Source organism: Pipra filicauda, unplaced genomic scaffold (genome assembly GCF_003945595.2).
Source record: "Pipra filicauda isolate LSUMZ 115617 unplaced genomic scaffold, ASM394559v2 scaffold401_size638136_pilon, whole genome shotgun sequence".
Taxonomy (NCBI): Eukaryota; Metazoa; Chordata; class Aves; order Passeriformes; family Pipridae; genus Pipra; species Pipra filicauda.
The window spans coordinates 436,560-455,244 of record NW_024104534.1 but is presented as its reverse complement, the minus strand read 5'-3'; the positions used below and the strand labels follow the sequence as shown (position 1 = coordinate 455,244).

The window sequence follows — 18,685 nt, the reverse complement described above, 5'->3', positions numbered from 1 at the left end:
CCTTAATCAAAGAAATCTTTCTTCTTTAAGACCTAAGTAAATTAAAAGACATCTAGGGTGAAAAGCAGGTAGGACAGAGAGGCAGACTGTAAGAATAGGCAGAGCAGAAAACTACCAAGACTCAGGTCTCTGGTACAAAGGACTTTCTTCCTTCCTTCAGCACTCTGCCTCCACTCCAGCGCAGTGCCTTGCTGCATGTCATAAACCACAGCCATGTCGACAGACGCCGAGATGGCCATCTTTGGGGAGGCGGCTCCTTACCTCCGGAAGTCAGAGAAGGAGAGAATCGAGGCCCAGAACAAGCCTTTCGATGCCAAGTCATCCGTCTTTGTGGTACATGCAAAAGAATCCTATGTGAAAAGCACAATCCAAAGCAGGGAATCAGGGAAGGTCACTGTCAAGACTGAAAAGGGAGAGGTGGGTAACATGTAAGATTTACAAACAGCATTTCATTCCCACTCTGGCTCTGAGCTGACATGCTTGTCCCTTCCTGCCCTCTGACAGACCCTGACCGTGAAGGAAGATCAAATCTTCTCCATGAACCCTCCCAAGTACGACAAAATTGAGGACATGGCCATGATGACCCACCTCCACGAACCCGCTGTGTTGTACAACCTCAAAGAGCGTTACGCAGCCTGGATGATCTACGTAAGTGGCAGCAGCAGCTTCCTTTGGGCAGCGGGAGGAACTGCTCTGCCAGGCCCAGGGGAAGCCAACGTGCTGTGTCCCTTCCTCGCAGACCTACTCGGGTCTCTTCTGCGTCACTGTCAACCCCTACAAGTGGCTGCCCGTGTACAACCCGGAGGTGGTGTTGGCCTACCGAGGCAAGAAGCGCCAGGAGGCCCCTCCACACATCTTCTCCATCTCTGACAACGCCTATCAGTTCATGCTGACTGGTGAGTGGCTCTCAGGGTGATTTCATCAAAAAGACATTCTAAAAGTGTTCACAGAGTTTCCCTGATAAATCTGATGATAATATCTAAGTAGGTCATTAAGGTTTATTTCAGCCATGGCATTATTAACTTCTAATTTAAACAGGATTTTTTTCACATCAGTATTTCTAAAAGGGATGTACAGTACCCCTGATACTGTGTCAGGAAAAACAATAAGACAAACAATGGACTAGGTGGAGCAAGGAATATAATTAGGTCTGTAATGAAGCAGTGAAAGTGAACAGGATATGAAATCCATATACATAGAAATATGTGAAAATTCTGTCCAATGATCTAATTCATCGAAGGGCCACAGGAAACATCAATAATTGAACTGTTCAGATTTGTCTTGACAAAACCACGTAATGAAAAATGAAATAAGGTTATGTATTGTTTCCACCTTTTCATTTCTTTCTCTGTGCTATTGAGTTCAGAAGTATTACCCATCATCAGGATTCCTTTGTCATGGGTCCTTACTCTCCCCTTCTCTACTGCTCTAAAACCAGTCTGTGCAGCAGAAAATTAAAACAATTTACTGTATGCAGGGGAAAAAAAGACCATAGAGTGGTACAGAGAAGTAACATGTGGCTCTTCAAGGGTCTTCAATGTCCATGGAACAGCATTATAGAATTACAGAATGGTCTGTGCTGGAAGGGATCTTTAAAAATCACATAGTCCTTCCCTATGACATTTGTAGAGACATCTTCCACTAGATTACATTGCTCAAAGCTCTGTCCACCATGTCCTGGAGCACTTCCAATGATAGGATATTGCCAACATCTTTGGGCAACCTGTTACTGCGGTTCACATCCATCATCATAAAATCTACTCTCTTTGAGTCTATAAAACTGTTACCCCTTGTTCTGTCACTACAACTTTGGTAAAAAGTTGTTGTCTTTCTTATAAGCCCTCTTTAAGGACTGAAAGGCTGCAATAAGACATCCCTGGAGCCTTCTCTACCCAGGCTGAACAATCCCAACTCTCTCAGCCTGCCTCCATAAGAGAGATGTTCCAGATCACAGATCATTTTCATAGTGTCCTCTGGACCCACCCTAACAGGTCTGTGTCTGTACTGCACTGGCAACCCCAGATCTGGACAGATTATTCTACGAGGCATCTCACAAGAGTAGAGGAGAGGGGTAGAATCACCTACCTTGCCCTGTTGGCCACATTTCTTTTCATGCAGCCCAGGATCGGATTGGCTTTCTGACTCCAAGTGCCCATTGCCAGTTCATGTCCAATTTTTCATCCTTCAGTACCCCCAAACCTTCTTTGTCAGGTTGCTCTCAAGCCAGTTACCCCTCAGTCTAGGCTGATATTGGAGACTGCTCCAACCTCGGTGCATCACCTTGCATTTGGCCTTGTTGAACTTCATGATGTTTACATGGGCCACCTTCGCAATCCTGGCAAGGTCCACCTGGATGGTATCCTTTACCACAGGTTTATAAACTAAACCACTCAACTTGGTGTGGTCTGCAAATTTGCTGAGGGTGTGCTCAGTCCCACTATGTATGCAGGTATTAAACAATATTGGTCCCAGTGCAAATCCTTGGAGGACATCACTCATTAAAGTTTTGGACATGGAACTCTTGACCGTAACCCTCTGGATGCAGCCTTCCAGCCAACTCCTTATCCATGTAACAGTTCACCCATCAAATCCATACCTCTCTAATTTCAGATCATGAACACTGAGTATATGTTCACAGGTAAGACAGTGGTGCAAATAACTTTGCAAGGAATTGAAATTGAAAAAAATCTCCCTAGGAGTAAATAAATAAATAAAAAAAGCAACTTCTTTTTTCTTATCATTGTAATTTTCAGTATTTTTGTGTTCTTTGCTTATAAAGCCTATTTTTTCTGCCTCTTCCCCAGATCGGGAGAACCAGTCCATCCTGATCACGTACGTACACCCCCTGCTCGGGTCCCTGAGGGGCTGCCCAGGGCCAGGGCCCCTCCTGCCTGACCACACGCTCTCTGCTTCTCTCCTTGCTCTGACAGCGGAGAATCCGGTGCCGGGAAGACTGTGAACACAAAGCGTGTCATCCAGTACTTTGCAACAATTGCAGCCAGCGGGGACAAGAAGAAGGAGGAGCAGACATCAGGCAAAATGCAGGTGAGGTCCCTGCAGGAGTAGGAACCTGAAACTATCAAATTTATTTAGGAGCTAAATCATGACAAGAAGATTTCCATTTTAGGGGACACTTGAGGATCAAATCATCAGTGCCAACCCACTGCTGGAGGCCTTTGGAAACGCCAAGACCGTGAGGAACGACAACTCCTCGCGCTTTGTGAGTTGTTACCTGGGACAACAGTTGAGATCGACTCAAATATTCTTGCAGTCGGGATTGGTAAAATAGATCTCGATTGACTTTTCTGCTGCTTTCAGGGTAAATTCATCAGAATCCACTTTGGTGCCACAGGCAAACTGGCTTCTGCTGACATTGAAACATGTAAGAGCCCCTCCTGGCCTGATCCCCTTCCTTCCAGCCTTCCTCAGTTCTTGTGCTTAACTCTGTCCTGCCATCCTTGCCAGATCTGCTGGAGAAGTCCAGAGTCACTTTCCAGCTCAAGGCAGAAAGAAGCTACCACATCTTTTATCAGATCATGTCCAACAAGAAGCCAGAGCTGATTGGTAGGAAAGATCACTAACTCTTCCAGGCAAAGGTCACTGCATTTAACTCCTTTATGTGCCAATTGCATTTGACCCGTGTCTGTTCTGTCCCTATTTTCAGAGATGTTACTGATCACCACCAACCCATATGACTATCAGTACGTGAGTCAAGGTGAGATCACTGTTCCCAGCATTAACGACCAGGAAGAGCTGATGGCCACGGATGTAAGTTCAGAAGTTTTCTAGGTGAACTTTTATTTCTCTGACCTTTAACAGCTGGCGTACTTACTCTAGTGACACTTTTTTCAGAGTGCCATTGACATCCTGGGCTTCACTCCTGACGAGAAAACAGCCATCTACAAGCTGACAGGGGCCGTCATGCACTACGGGAACCTGAAGTTCAAGCAGAAGCAGCGTGAGGAGCAGGCAGAGCCTGATGGCACTGAAGGTACCAGCGCAACATATACCAAAGCACTGTAGACACCAAACACTCATGAAAAATACAGGCAGCAATTCAGGGTCAGAATCCTTGACTCAGCCTTTCCTCAGTGCCAGTACTGTAGAGTAGAAGTGTGTCCTAACCAGACACACTGTTCTCTGGAGGAACACAACTCAGTGGAAGCTGCAGATTATTTTGACCATTGCAAAATATTAAGTCCAGTGACTACTAAAGAATGTTTCCATTAATATGTTTTTTATCTTTACTAATAATTTGATATTTACTCGAATTTCCTTTTGATAATTTTTTTAAGAAACACTAAGGTCTACTTTTACACTAACAATTGACTTTTGGGGCTTTAGTTGCTGACAAGGCTGCCTACCTGATGGGTCTGAATTCAGCAGACCTGCTCAAGGCCCTCTGCTACCCCCGAGTCAAGGTGGGGAATGAATATGTGACCAAGGGCCAAACTGTCCAGCAGGTAACAAAACCCCCGTTCTGTTGACAAATCCTCTAGACTTTCTCTTCTATGCTGCATGAAGCCTACAAGCCTTCTGTTTTACATTTAGGTGTACAATTCAGTGGGTGCCCTGGCAAAGGCTGTGTTTGAGAAGATGTTCCTGTGGATGGTTGTTCGCATCAACCAACAGCTGGACACGAAGCAGCCCAGGCAGTACTTCATTGGTGTGCTGGACATTGCTGGCTTCGAGATCTTTGACGTAAGGAATAGGGGTTTATCACTGTGATTTTTGAAGTAACTCTATTATGTGCTGAAGTACTTACCTTTTTTTTTCATAAATGGTTTGATCCTTTCATATTCTATCTAAAGCATCATGATTCCAACAGGTTTTTAATTGGGAATAGATTTTTGTGTTGCACATACGCCAGTGGAAATCTCTAAGGGCAATTTTTCAACCTATTACAAGCAGTAGACTAAGATGGCATTTGGTACCTAATAATGAGACACTTAGTTCCACAGAAAAAAATTGTGCTTAGAAGGCTCAGGACGTGCTTTGATATCAGCATTTGAAAATGTTGGATACACTGTTGTGCTGTGGACGACCCTGTAACTGAATTAACTCAGTCCAGTAGATATCAAAACTCATAAATTTTAATCATTGAGATGACCTAAACTTCTAGGGTCATAAATATATGGAGAAAGTTTAGCTTGAGCAAAGAGACACACTAGCAGAAGTTCCAAACTCCTGGATGAGTAAAGAAGGAACACGGGCAGATCCTCTTGTGTTTGGTACAAAAAGCCAGCACTGTTCTTTATTACTCTATTTACATTAATAGTAATCTCTATTTGTAACTGTGCAGTTCAACAGCCTGGAGCAGCTGTGCATCAACTTCACCAATGAAAAACTGCAACAGTTCTTCAACCATCACATGTTCGTGCTAGAGCAGGAGGAGTACAAGAAGGAGGGAATTGAATGGGAGTTTATTGACTTTGGGATGGACCTGGCTGCCTGTATTGAGCTCATTGAGAAGGTATTTCCGTAATTCACAATGTGAAGTATTTTCAGAAATGCATTAATTTTATCAATATTTATAGATGTAGATGGAAAGGGTAAATACTGCAAACACATAAGTTTAGATTATTTTACAATTTGATGAGTGGAAGAACAATCCCTGAGAGCAGTAACATTGTCCCACTCAGGAATTTATTTCATCTGTCAGTCTTTCTGCCTTTTCACATCTTCCTTCTTCCTTGTGCTTCTTCCAGCCCATGGGCATCTTCTCCATCCTGGAAGAGGAGTGCATGTTCCCCAAGGCAACTGACACCTCTTTCAAGAACAAGCTCTATGACCAGCACCTGGGCAAGTCCAACAACTTCCAGAAGCCCAAGCCTGGCAAAGGCAAGGCTGAGGCCCACTTCTCCCTGGTGCACTACGCTGGCACAGTGGACTACAACATCACTGGGTGGCTTGACAAGAACAAGGACCCTCTGAATGAAACGGTGGTGGGGTTGTATCAGAAATCATCCCTGAAGACCCTAGCCCTACTCTTTGCCTCTGCTGGAGGAGAGGCAGGTCAGTTCTCCGAAATTCATATTTTCATATTTATTTAATGACTCTACCAGAGCCATAGGGGCCCCCTGGTGGTCTAGTGGTTAGGACGCGGCACTCTCCCGGTCAGGGAACTCCTCCGGGCAGATGGAGCTCGTCAGCCCTGTAAAGCCATCCATCTAAGAGAAGGTCACTCTAAACAAACCTATGTCCTGAGGACCTCGCTGCCACCATCCGAGCTCGCTCAGCCCCGGCAGATGAACCTTAGGATTAAAGGGTGGGCTCAGTTCAGCGCACACTGTGTCTCACCTAAAAAAATCCACTGCGCAGGCTCGAAGGGTAATGACCTTTCCCAAATCTTTGTTCGTGAAGACTGGCCAGGATGACCAGAGCCATGAATATCAGTTAGTGTTCTAAAGAAACTGCACGTTGTGCAGAGCCTCCCCTTGCTTGAATTTATTAATAAAGAAAAAGATCCAATGTATTTCAGGCCTTCCACTCAGCCATTATAGTCCCTTGGATTATCACATACCTTTGGTCCTGTGTTCCTTCAGATTGAGTGTTGACTCTATTGCTTTCTAGGTTCCATTTTTATCATGACTGGTATATATGAACAAACTTGTTCTATAAAAGTTGTAAAATCATCTTTTTTTTTTGGTGTTCTTCAGAGGCTAGTGGTGGTGGTGGTGGTGGCAAGAAGGGAGGCAAGAAGAAGGGTTCTTCTTTCCAGACAGTGTCAGCTCTGTTCAGGGTGAGTACAAAAGTCATTCTCTCTACTTTTTCCTGAGTTTTTTTGTTTGGTTGGTTTTGGTTTTTTGGCAACAAAGCCATTGCACTGCACCTGCTAAAATTTTTTTGCATCAAGAACATCTCTGGTTATTCATAAAAGAGCTGACAGGAAGTCAGCTGAGGCCAGCTGAGGAAGATACATCTTGATCTTGCTTTTCTTCAATTGCTGGAAAAAGTACTTAATTCAGGCTACAGTTTTATTTATTTACAAGTACACTCGTTGGCAGGATCAAGCTCTTCATCCTCTCCCTTTGCCATATGAGGACAATGGTCGATCTGGGTACCTGCCTCAGGGAATCTTAAGTCTTGATCGCACATGCAAATGTATGTGCATTTGCACATGATAATATATGACATAATACCTAACACATTGCTTTCACACGATTCTACATATGAAGACAAGGCAATAGAGAAATGCCAAAGCCAATTACCTTTCTACCAATGGGTAGAGCTTAAGGTAGACTGAAATACTCTTGTTTCTGCACTTGTGATATGTAACTAGTATGTGGCACCCTGAACAGTTTGTCACACTGTGAAAGAGGTGTTTGCCTGAACAGCTTTGCCCTTGCTCCAAACCAGGGCTAAACTGAGATGTGCTAGGACCTAGTTAGTAAAACTGATAGCTAAAGTCAGACATAGTTCCTGGATTTGCTTTTAAAAGCACTTCTACAAAGGGGTGCTGCAAGGCCTGCCACTCATACCTTTGTTCTACGATTTCTGACCCCCATTCTCACTGAACAGGGAATCTTTCCTGTCATGTCCTGCTCAATCTTTGTCAAATGTATCTTCACAAGTAGCATCTAAGGCCGTTAAGCTTCCCTTTCCCAGCCTTCTCTGCAAACACGGTCCTTGTCCCTCTTCTCTTTTTGTTTTTTTCTGATCACATCAATAGTGTCTTCCACAGAGTAAGGATCTGGAGATTACAAAGAATCATCTTTTACTCAAAATTATGCTTTTTGCTATGAACAACAAGTCACCATTCTCCATAGATGTCCTGTCTCAGTGCATGTATCCCTCTGTCTCATAAAAACACGACTTTCTCTCATGCTCAAGAGTGAAAGGCAGAAGAAAAATTCAGATGGCTTTAGTTGGGAATTACAAACCCATTAACACCTTCCAAGACTTTACTCACATCTGGAAGTATAACTAAAGAAGTATCATTTCTAAATGAAAAATCTTTGCTCATAAACCCACAGGAAAACCTGAACAAGCTGATGACCAATCTGCGGAGCACTCACCCCCATTTTGTGCGCTGTATCATCCCCAATGAATCTAAAACACCTGGTAAGAACCCCAAGTTCAGAGAAGAAATAGTCTGATAAAGCCATTATTCTCTATGCTTTATCATGAAGTATCAAATGGTTTTCTTATTTGCTCAGGTGCCATGGAGCACGAGCTGGTGCTGCACCAGCTGCGCTGTAACGGCGTGTTAGAAGGGATCAGGATTTGCAGAAAAGGATTCCCGAGCAGAATCCTCTATGCTGACTTCAAACAGAGGTCAGTCTCCTTTCTGCTTCCCGATCTATCTTTGTTGAAGAAGTTTTACGTCTTAAATATTTTAACACTTCTGGATATTTTTTAATGCAAACTCCTTCCAATTACAACCGAAAGAAAGGGAGAAGTTGGAATGCATAACCAAAGGCAACATGCATGGTTAGCAAAAGAGAAATTGTTGAGAAATTAAGAGTGTCAGGTGTCCTCACCGACCACTGTCCGTCACGCAACTGAGCTTTGCCAGGGTCTCTGAGTACGGAAGCACAGTAGAGCGACACAAGTCACTGATTACAAGATTAAAACCAGCAGGTTGGGATGTGGTTTCAATATGTTCTCAGGTAAAAATTAGAAACACTCTCAGAGTTCTTTGGTCATTGTATCAGCTGCAAGTTTCAGGGGACAAGGCTTTCCGCCTATACACATAGTGACAATGTTCCTCTGCAGCAATTTTCTACAGCATAGTTTAAGTAAAAAAGATATGGATGGAAGTGACTGGAGATCGGCGTCCTCTTTTCATCTGTGACCGGAAAAGTTTCCTTGATTTTGTTACCCTCATGATAAGGGTATCTCTAAACAAGGGAAGAAATTCCAACTTCCTCAGTCTGATTCTGCTGCAACACTGATGTTGGTTTCAATAAACATTATAACCTTATGACTTGACATTGCCTTCTTTCACATTACCTCTAATTCCACAGATACAAGGTGCTTAATGCCAGTGCCATCCCAGAGGGACAGTTCATCGACAGCAAGAAGGCTTCCGAGAAGCTCCTTGGCTCAATCGATGTGGACCACACCCAGTACAAATTTGGACACACAAAGGTACAAACCCCCCATTCCCTCACTCACTCTGTGCCTGTGCTTTGCCCGGCCCGACAGTGATGTGCTGCAACATTCCCTCTCTAAGGTGTTCTTCAAAGCTGGGCTGCTGGGGCTCCTGGAGGAGATGAGGGATGAGAAGCTGGCACAGCTCATCACCCGCACACAGGCCGTGTGCAGGGGTTACCTGATGAGGGTGGAGTACCGGAGAATGGTGGAGAGAAGGTACGCATTCCTCGTCTTCAGTTAAACTCACTGTGCTTGAGGGAAAGTGTTGACACTTTCCAGACTGAAAATATTCATTGTACATGTGAATTATGCTCCAGAGAGTCCATCTTCTGCATCCAGTACAACGTTCGTTCCTTCATGAATGTCAAACACTGGCCCTGGATGAAGCTGTTCTTCAAGATCAAGCCCTTGCTGAAGAGTGCAGAGTCTGAGAAGGAGATGGCCAACATGAAGGGAGAGTTTGAGAAAACCAAGGAAGAGCTTGCAAAGTCTGAGGCAAAGCGGAAGGAGCTGGAGGAGAAAATGGCTTCTCTAATGCAAGAAAAAAATGATCTGCAGCTCCAAGTGCAATCTGTAAGTATTATTTGTGTTTCTTCCAGGTATTCTCACAGTACATAACTCTCATGCTACACAATAAATTTTCTTAGAAAATATTTTAATATGAATCACTAAAGGTAAAATTCAGACCACTCAGTGTCAACATTATAATATGATGTTCCAGCTTGGGAAGGACTTTTGAAGCATGGTAAGCCCATAAGTCTGTTTCTCCATAAAAGCTCACAATATAAGGTCCAACTGTAATCACTGGAGATTTAGTATATACAGTTAACAGAGTCTGTAGAGCAATTCTCTGACAACTTTGGTTTCAATCAGTTGCCCAAATATGCTTTATGTCATTTCTTATGATACATGTAATGTCACCTGTCTTTCTGCAACCACTATTCCAGCAAGACACAAAACTCCCCCCGGCATTCTGGCAGGCCTATGTGTGCCTCCAATTTCCATTGGAAGATCAAATGCTGTGACTCTTGGGGATGGTCCTGTGCACGGCTAGAGGTTGCACTTGATGGTCCTTGTGGGTCCCTTCCAATTCGGCTCATTCTGTGATTCTGTCATCAAAAGATTGGGCAATATGTAAACATTATTCTTGTGTCTTCACAGATTCAAAAAAAAGTCAGGTTCAAATTGAAACAATGAATTGCATCTAGACAATATATCTGGCACAAAAAAATTATTCAAAGTCAGTATTGCCAAAGAAGGATTTTAGGGAGATAAAAAAAAAACAACCCCCAAATCAGTACACAATTATACTCAGCTCTTAATTTCCAGAGAAAGTAATCAAATCCCTTAGGAAAAAGTAATACTGGATACTATCATCTTATCTTTAACAACAGCAAGAGAGAATAATTAATGAAAGCAAAAAAAATAATCAGAATAAAAACGTACTCTGATACTGTGTAAAAAAAGAGTAATTCCATATTTCTTTTCCTCTGCTGGACACACCAAGCTGCAAATACCTGAGACTAGCGAATGAAACTATGTTTCCCTAATAGGAAGCTGATGCTTTGGCTGATGCTGAGGAAAGGTGTGACCAGCTCATCAAAACCAAAATCCAGCTGGAAGCCAAAATTAAAGAGGTGACTGAAAGGGCTGAGGATGAGGAGGAAATCAATGCTGAGCTGACAGCCAAGAAGAGAAAACTGGAGGATGAATGTTCAGAGCTGAAGAAAGACATTGATGACCTTGAGCTAACACTGGCCAAGGTGGAGAAGGAAAAGCACGCCACTGAAAACAAGGTATGAGGCAGAAAATCTCACCCACGCTCCAGAAAAGAGCCCCGTGCTCTTCCAGGACTTCTGTATCTACGTCCTCGATTTACACTTGCTCCCTTCTTCCTAAAGGTGAAAAACCTCACAGAGGAGATGGCAGCCCTGGACGAGACCATCGCCAAGCTGACAAAAGAGAAGAAAGCCCTCCAAGAGGCCCATCAGCAGACCCTGGATGACCTGCAGGCAGAGGAGGACAAAGTCAATACACTGACCAAAGCCAAGACCAAGCTGGAGCAGCAAGTGGACGATGTAAGCCCACGGACACACAGCAGGAACAGACAGGTATGGAGTTTGAGCTGGCTGGTGGAGCACTGACGGCCTTGTTCTGTGTAGCTGGAAGGGTCCCTGGAGCAAGAGAAGAAACTGCGCATGGACCTGGAGAGAGCCAAGAGGAAACTGGAAGGAGACCTGAAGCTGGCCCAGGACAGCATCATGGATCTGGAGAATGATAAGCAGCAGCTGGATGAGAAACTGAAGAAGTGAGTGTGGCCCTGGGGCACCTCAGTGCTGGGCTGCAGCTCTTGTCTTCTTCCTTTGAGCTGTAACCCACTTTGCTTTGCCCAAAGGAAAGACTTTGAAATCAGCCAGATCCAGAGCAAAACCGAGGATGAACAAGCCCTGGGCATGCAACTACAGAAGAAGATCAAGGAGCTGCAGGCAAGCGTCTGCCCTTCCCCTGCCTGCCCCAGGCTCGGCTCAGGGAGGAGGAGGGCACGGGTGTGAAGGGTCCCTCGTGTTCTCCAGGCCCGTATTGAGGAACTGGAGGAGGAAATCGAGGCCGAGCGAACCTCTCGCGCTAAAGCAGAGAAGCATCGGGCTGACCTGTCCAGGGAGCTGGAGGAGATCAGCGAGCGCCTGGAAGAAGCAGGAGGGGCGACGGCAGCTCAGGTGGAGATGAACAAGAAGCGGGAGGCAGAATTCCAGAAGATGCGCCGGGACCTCGAAGAGGCCACGCTGCAGCACGAAGCCACGGCTGCCGCCCTGCGCAAGAAGCACGCGGACAGCACAGCTGAGCTGGGGGAGCAGATCGACAACCTGCAGCGCGTCAAGCAGAAGCTGGAGAAGGAGAAGAGCGAGCTCAAGATGGAGATTGATGACTTGGCCAGTAACATGGAGTCTGTCTCCAAAGCCAAGGTATGGAAAAATAGACTGAAAACCACTTGGAAATTAATTCCATTGAAATACGTCTTTTCAAATTATGGCCTGGTTACCATCTAACTCCCTGTCTCTCTATGGAGCTGTGTTTCTTACCTTCTAACACCAAGGAACAGTCCAGAGCTTGCAAGTCTGTTCATGTTTTTCTGCTTAGAGTCCTGCTCTTCCGAAGAAGAAGGCGTCTAGATCCTAATCTTCTTTCATTCTCTGTGACCTCCACAGGCAAACCTGGAGAAGATGTGCCGCACCCTGGAAGACCAGCTGAGTGAGATTAAGACAAAGGAAGAAGAGCATCAGCGCATGATCAATGACCTCAATGCTCAAAGAGCTCGTCTGCAGACAGAAGCAGGTGAGAAACACACATCTACATTTGCAGATCAGTAATCTCAGAGAGTTATTGCAAAAATTACTCTTCTGGTCACATGTTCTTTCCAACATTCTTTGTCTCCCCTCTAATAAGAAATGCTTGAAATGGGATCATAAGTTTCAGCAAGGACTGCTATCAGTTTGGTTTTACAGCCCCAAATGTCCACAGTAGCGTCATCAATGGCAATAAAAGTTTTGTGCATCCGCAACCTTTCCCAGGTGAATATTCACGCCAGGTGGAGGAGAAGGATGCTCTGGTTTCTCAGCTGTCAAGAGGCAAACAGGCTTTCACCCAACAGATTGAGGAACTCAAGAGACACCTAGAGGAAGAGATAAAGGTGAGAGGGCTTTCCATACTTTGTTCTGTCCATCAGATCCCTCCTCTCTAAGAGGCAGTTCAGATACTTATGGGACTACTGAGCTATCATGATGAGACAGGGAAAAAAAACGTTTAGGTAATTTAGTGCTTCTCTTCTCATGTTAGCTTCTCCCTAGAATTTATCCATTATTCTCTTTGTCAGTCCCAGCTTCTTTCCCCATTGTCATTTTGCACGGAAGAATAATACAGTGTCCAATTAATACTCAGTCCGATTTCCCAGGATATTTCTGGTCCGTGACTCAATACTCTTGTTGCTGCAGGCCAAGAACGCCCTGGCCCACGCCCTGCAGTCCGCTCGCCACGACTGTGACTTGCTCCGGGAACAATATGAGGAGGAGCAGGAAGCCAAGGGGGAGCTGCAGCGCGCCCTGTCCAAGGCCAACAGCGAAGTGGCCCAGTGGAGAACCAAATACGAGACGGACGCGATTCAGCGCACGGAGGAGCTCGAGGAGGCCAAGTACGTGGGGAGTGGGATGAGAAATGACTGCAGAAGACTGAGAGCGGTCAAGGGAAATGGGAGTCTCTGAGTGGGCTGAGACAGGGCTGGGATGAAGGCAGGGATATACTGTCTTTGTGTGCAAAGCAGATAGAGGGTAGGAGGAAAAAAGTGTATATTGGAAGGGAAAGCATAGGCTTTAGGGCTAGAAGTGCAAAGACAGGCCTAATGCACCCAGAAAGGACAGATCCTTTAGGATCTGTGAAAAGTGCTCAGCTCAAACCCCCCAAAGTGGCCAACTGCCCTCTCATGGCAGTGCAGAACTGACTCCCTTCTAAGCTCTAAGCTGCCACTGTGCTCATCTCCTCCCAGGAAGAAGCTGGCACAGCGCCTGCAGGATGCAGAGGAACACGTCGAAGCTGTCAATGCCAAATGTGCCTCCCTGGAAAAGACAAAGCAGAGGCTGCAGAATGAAGTGGAGGACCTGATGATTGATGTGGAGCGATCCAATGCTGCCTGCGCTGCTCTGGACAAGAAGCAGAAGAACTTTGACAAGGTCTTTTGGGCTCCAGCCCTGGGACTCCTGGGCAGAGCCTCCCCCCGGGATGGCCACATCCCTACTCACGCCCCGTTTCTCTTCAGATCCTGGCAGAATGGAAGCAGAAGTATGAGGAAACGCAGGCTGAGCTGGAGGCCTCCCAGAAGGAGTCTCGCTCCCTCAGCACGGAGCTGTTTAAGATGAAGAATGCCTATGAGGAGTCCTTGGACCACCTGGAAACAATGAAGCGGGAGAACAAGAACTTGCAGCGTAAGTCCCTGGCCCTCTGCTCCGGGATGGGCTTTCTCACCAGCTGAGCATTGCTGCGGGGTCCGTGCCTGCAGCTCTGCAAAGATGCCTGTCACCCTGGTGGCACAGGGCCCTTCCCATTCTGCTCTGGGCCTGAGCAAGCCTTTTTTCTTTGTTCCCACAGAGGAGATTTCCGACCTCACGGAGCAGATTGCGGAGGGAGGAAAGGCAATTCATGAGCTGGAGAAAGTCAAGAAGCAAGTTGAGCAGGAGAAATCTGAACTGCAAGCCTCCCTAGAGGAAGCTGAGGTACAGTCTTCTGTTGTTAATTGTTTAGTTACAACACAGTTAGGTGACTTTAGGTGACATTTATGAAATTATATACACTGAGAATTAACTCCTGGCACAGGAAGCAGAGATTTTGCACACCATTAAAATCTTTGGATCTACGGGTATACTTTTCCTTTCCTGCAGTCTCAGACCTCTTGTTGTACACTATTCTTTATGATAATATTTCATGTAAACTTGTTGACATTGGGGTTTTTTTTAAATTAATTGGTTTTTATACTTTTTTCAGGCTTCCCTGGAACATGAAGAGGGGAAGATCCTGCGCCTGCAGCTGGAGCTCAACCAGGTGAAGTCTGAGATTGACAGGAAGATAGCAGAGAAAGATGAGGAGATCGACCAGCTGAAGAGAAACCACCTCCGTGTCGTGGAGTCCATGCAAAGCACCCTGGACGCTGAGATCAGGAGCAGGAATGAAGCCCTGAGGCTGAAGAAGAAGATGGAGGGAGACCTGAATGAAATGGAGATCCAGCTCAGCCATGCCAACCGCCAGGCTGCCGAGGCACAAAAGAACCTGAGAAATGCACAAGCAGTGCTGAAGGTATGACGTAATTAAACATGCGATGACTGGTTTCTGACACAACTAAATTTTTTTCCTGTTGTGCAATTCTGTCAGTTCTATATTGATGGGAAAACAGAAAATAGGAAAATAGAAAATACACACCTCACAATCTGTCTTGACTCTCTTTCCAGGATACCCAGATACACCTGGATGATGCTGTCAGGGCACAAGAGGACCTGAAGGAGCAGGTGGCCATGGTGGAGCGCAGAGCAAACCTGCTGCAGGCTGAAGTTGAGGAGCTACGGGCAGCCCTGGAGCAGACGGAGCGGTCGAGGAAAGTGGCTGAGCAGGAGCTCCTCGATGCAAGTGAGAGAGTTCAGCTCCTACATAGCCAGGTTAGTATATAAATATATATAGTATTTATACTTTTGCTCCATACATATAAATTAGATATCCAGCCACTGAAGACTGGCTGAACTGTAACAGTATTTTGTAAAATGAAGTAATTTCACAGTAAATAAGAAGTAATAGGTAACAGATAATATTAAGACTGTCTTTTCAAACATAGATATAATATGAATTTCAGTAGACTACAGCGTAGATACCTTAAAAGTAACAATTTCAGAGAGATATCTGATGTTCTTACTCTATTACTTACTTGAGTTCAACACCTTTCACATTTCCATTTGAGACTTTAAAGGCAAGCATCGGCCGACCAATAACACAACAGCAATACACTAACATTTGTCATTAAGTTTAACAATGTCGTTATAAGTATTCAATAGAACCATTTCAAAGTTTTATGATCACTAGATTGAAAATGGTAAGGAAAAATCATGTCTTTTTTTAATTTTTCAGTCTAAATTTCTTCTCTGTTACCTAAGAAACTGTTAGGAAAGACTTTATGAACGACATTCATGAAATACTGAAGCACATCATATCTAAGATACTGACAGCTACTGCAGCAGCTCCATTATAATAGAATGTGACCTGATGGCACAACCTATATTAGAAAAGTTATGCAAATTGCTTGATATGATTCTATATCAAGCAAGCTAAAAAAACCAAAACTGTGATGTTCATGCCCTTCAACAGAACACCAGCTTGATCAACACCAAGAAGAAGCTGGAGACAGACATTTCTCAGATTCAGAGCGAAATGGAGGATACGATCCAGGAGGCCCGCAATGCTGAAGAGAAGGCCAAGAAGGCCATCACAGATGTGAGTCGGGGCTCCTTTCATTGCTGATGGGGATGTATTCTCCCCAAAATATCTCCAGCCACACAAGGGCCTTGACCTTTTGCTCTGCTCAGGCGGCCATGATGGCAGAAGAGCTGAAGAAGGAGCAGGACACCAGTGCCCACCTGGAGAGGATGAAGAAGAACCTGGACCAGACGGTGAAGGACCTGCAGCACCGTCTGGATGAGGCCGAGCAGTTGGCCCTGAAGGGAGGCAAGAAGCAAATCCAAAAGCTGGAGGCCAGGGTGAGTAGGGCTGTGTTGGTGCATGAGTGACCCCGTCCCTTGGAGAGACACCCCCAGGGAAGCTGCAGGGACGGGCTTCTCATTGCAGGTGCGGGAGCTGGAAGGGGAGGTTGATGCTGAGCAGAAGCGCAGCGCTGAAGCCGTGAAGGGTGTGCGCAAGTACGAGAGGAGGGTGAAGGAACTCACCTACCAGGTAAGGCTGGAGGCTTCTTTGCATTGCCTTCCTGGTAGAACAGCGTCTCAAAACGTTGGAACATTGCCTTCCAGAGGGATTTCTTTCTATACCTCAGACAATGACAGAGTTAACTGGATTTTGACACCTGTCCTTCTGGACTGCAGTGTTCCATAAACTATATTATTCCCTCTGTTTCACATTTATGAAATTTAGAGAATGATGTAAACAAGGTTTTCTGTTACTTGCCGTTCTCTGTAGTCTGAGGAAGACCGGAAGAATGTTCTCAGGCTGCAGGATCTGGTGGACAAGCTGCAAATGAAAGTGAAGTCCTACAAGAGGCAGGCTGAGGAGGCTGTAAGTACCAATTTGAGCAAACCAGACTTCCTTCTTGTCAAATTCTGTGTTGATATTTTCTTCTGTTCATCTTTTTGAAACCTTGACTGTTTTCATGCAACATGATGACGTTTTGACACAACACGGAATGTGAGAGTAAGACTTTCTGGGTTTGGGAAGAACTATCCTTCTCCAATTCTGTTTTGCTCTATGCCTCATTTCCCACTCTGTTTCTTCCTTCACACCCTACTCTGGGCGTCAGAGGCAGCTGCCAGTCTGCCTATTGAGGACTCTGACATGAACTCTGCCTAGACCATGCTGTGTGTAATGTCGCCACGGTCTTTTTGACATTGCAATATTCTTTTCTCTTCCGACATACTTAACACTCTGAACAGCTTCTTGTCTTGGTTGTGAACCTGCTCTGCTAGTCCAGCTGTGGCATTTGAATTTTTCTTTGCCCAGTTTTCAGATATTAAATGTCCACATGCTGTCTGTTGTTTTCACAACTCCCTCTCCCCACACAGGAGGAGCTCTCCAATGTCAACCTCTCTAAGTTCCGCAAGATCCAGCATGAGCTGGAGGAAGCCGAGGAACGGGCTGACATTGCAGAGTCCCAGGTCAACAAGCTCCGAGTGAAGAGCCGGGAGTTTCATAAGAAGGTAGCAGAGGAGGAATGAGGTTCCCAAAGCTAAAAAGTGACCTGAGGCATGCATAAAATGTAAACCTCTGTGTTGCTTTCTTCTGTAATTATCATTTATGTGTAGGTAATAAATACAGTAGAGACCTTTGCATATGAACAGTGCATGCTTTATTTATTCTAGCATTCATTACATTTAAAAGTATGTCAAAGAGCATTACATTTTTACATCTGCACTTTAAAAGTGCATGAAAAATAGTAACGATTATATAGATTTATTATTCCTCTTGCAATGAGAAGTATGCACTTCTTTGATGGACTAAGACTACATTCTTCCAAGTTATTTTGATCAATACTTTCGGAAAAAAAATAAAATAAAAGGAAAAATATTCCTGAAGCATTTAACATACACACACACACACACACACACACATATATATATTAAAATATGTGTGTATATATATATATATCATTTTTATTAATTGAAAAACTTATTTGGTTAGGTTTAATGGTATGGGAAACTCAAATTTCACTCCAAGCATTGACAAGCAGTCCAACCAATGTGGTGAGGCAGAGGCATGAAGAGATATCCTCACTCACTTTCTCTGAAGTTATTTTGTTTCATGCATAGCACAAATCATACACATTCACATGTGGGATAAGTAATGAGAATCCACAGTTAAAAGACTATGGAGGAAAAAATAGGTAAGGCTGTAGATTCTGTTTATAATTTGAGTCAAGCCCTCCCTTGCCTTTCTAGGCTCACCCCTTCCACTCTGTCCACAGCCTGACTCTTCTGCCTGTTTATTGCCATTTTCAACATACTGGGCCTGTTCATTTTCCTAAGAACAGCCTAGAATATAATATTTGCATTAAGCTGAACTAGACATTCAACAATTACATGTTGATTGAAAATGTAACATAAAGTACAGCCCTGGTTAGGTAAGGTCCCTAACTACTGATCACGCTTTGGAACACATTCAGTGTGTCTAAGTGCCTGGTAAATTAGAAGTGAAGCTGAATAGGGACTCCTATTACTGATAAATTTGTTTTTGCCAAGACACAGTGTGAGACTGACTTGGTTGGTATTTTTGGCATATGGTCAAGCTTTAGCAGCTACCTCAAACTTGCTGTTTATTTAAAGCATGTGCTAAACAT

General features: G+C 44.7%; 1 protein-coding gene across 1 annotated transcript; it reads left to right on the top strand.

Annotated features, from left to right (window-relative positions):
• Window positions 1-213: 213 nt before the first annotated feature.
• Window positions 214-17,606, top strand: LOC114002581 (myosin-1B-like). The gene is made up of 38 exons (XM_027748628.2): window positions 214-417; window positions 505-648; window positions 740-896; window positions 2,805-2,832; window positions 2,931-3,045; window positions 3,128-3,220; window positions 3,319-3,382; window positions 3,466-3,564; window positions 3,665-3,768; window positions 3,853-3,991; window positions 4,345-4,463; window positions 4,552-4,701; window positions 5,303-5,473; window positions 5,709-6,015; window positions 6,660-6,742; window positions 7,977-8,064; window positions 8,160-8,277; window positions 8,970-9,093; window positions 9,179-9,315; window positions 9,417-9,672; window positions 10,653-10,895; window positions 11,001-11,177; window positions 11,262-11,407; window positions 11,495-11,585; window positions 11,673-12,062; window positions 12,306-12,432; window positions 12,669-12,787; window positions 13,089-13,285; window positions 13,637-13,820; window positions 13,907-14,072; window positions 14,236-14,360; window positions 14,629-14,937; window positions 15,090-15,293; window positions 15,994-16,119; window positions 16,212-16,382; window positions 16,471-16,575; window positions 16,816-16,911; window positions 17,415-17,606. The coding sequence occupies exons 1-38, from the start codon at window positions 214-216 to the stop codon at window positions 17,565-17,567; spliced, it is 5,829 nt and encodes a 1,942-aa protein (XP_027604429.1). The 3' UTR covers window positions 17,568-17,606.
• The last annotated feature ends 1,079 nt before the right edge of the window (window positions 17,607-18,685 follow it).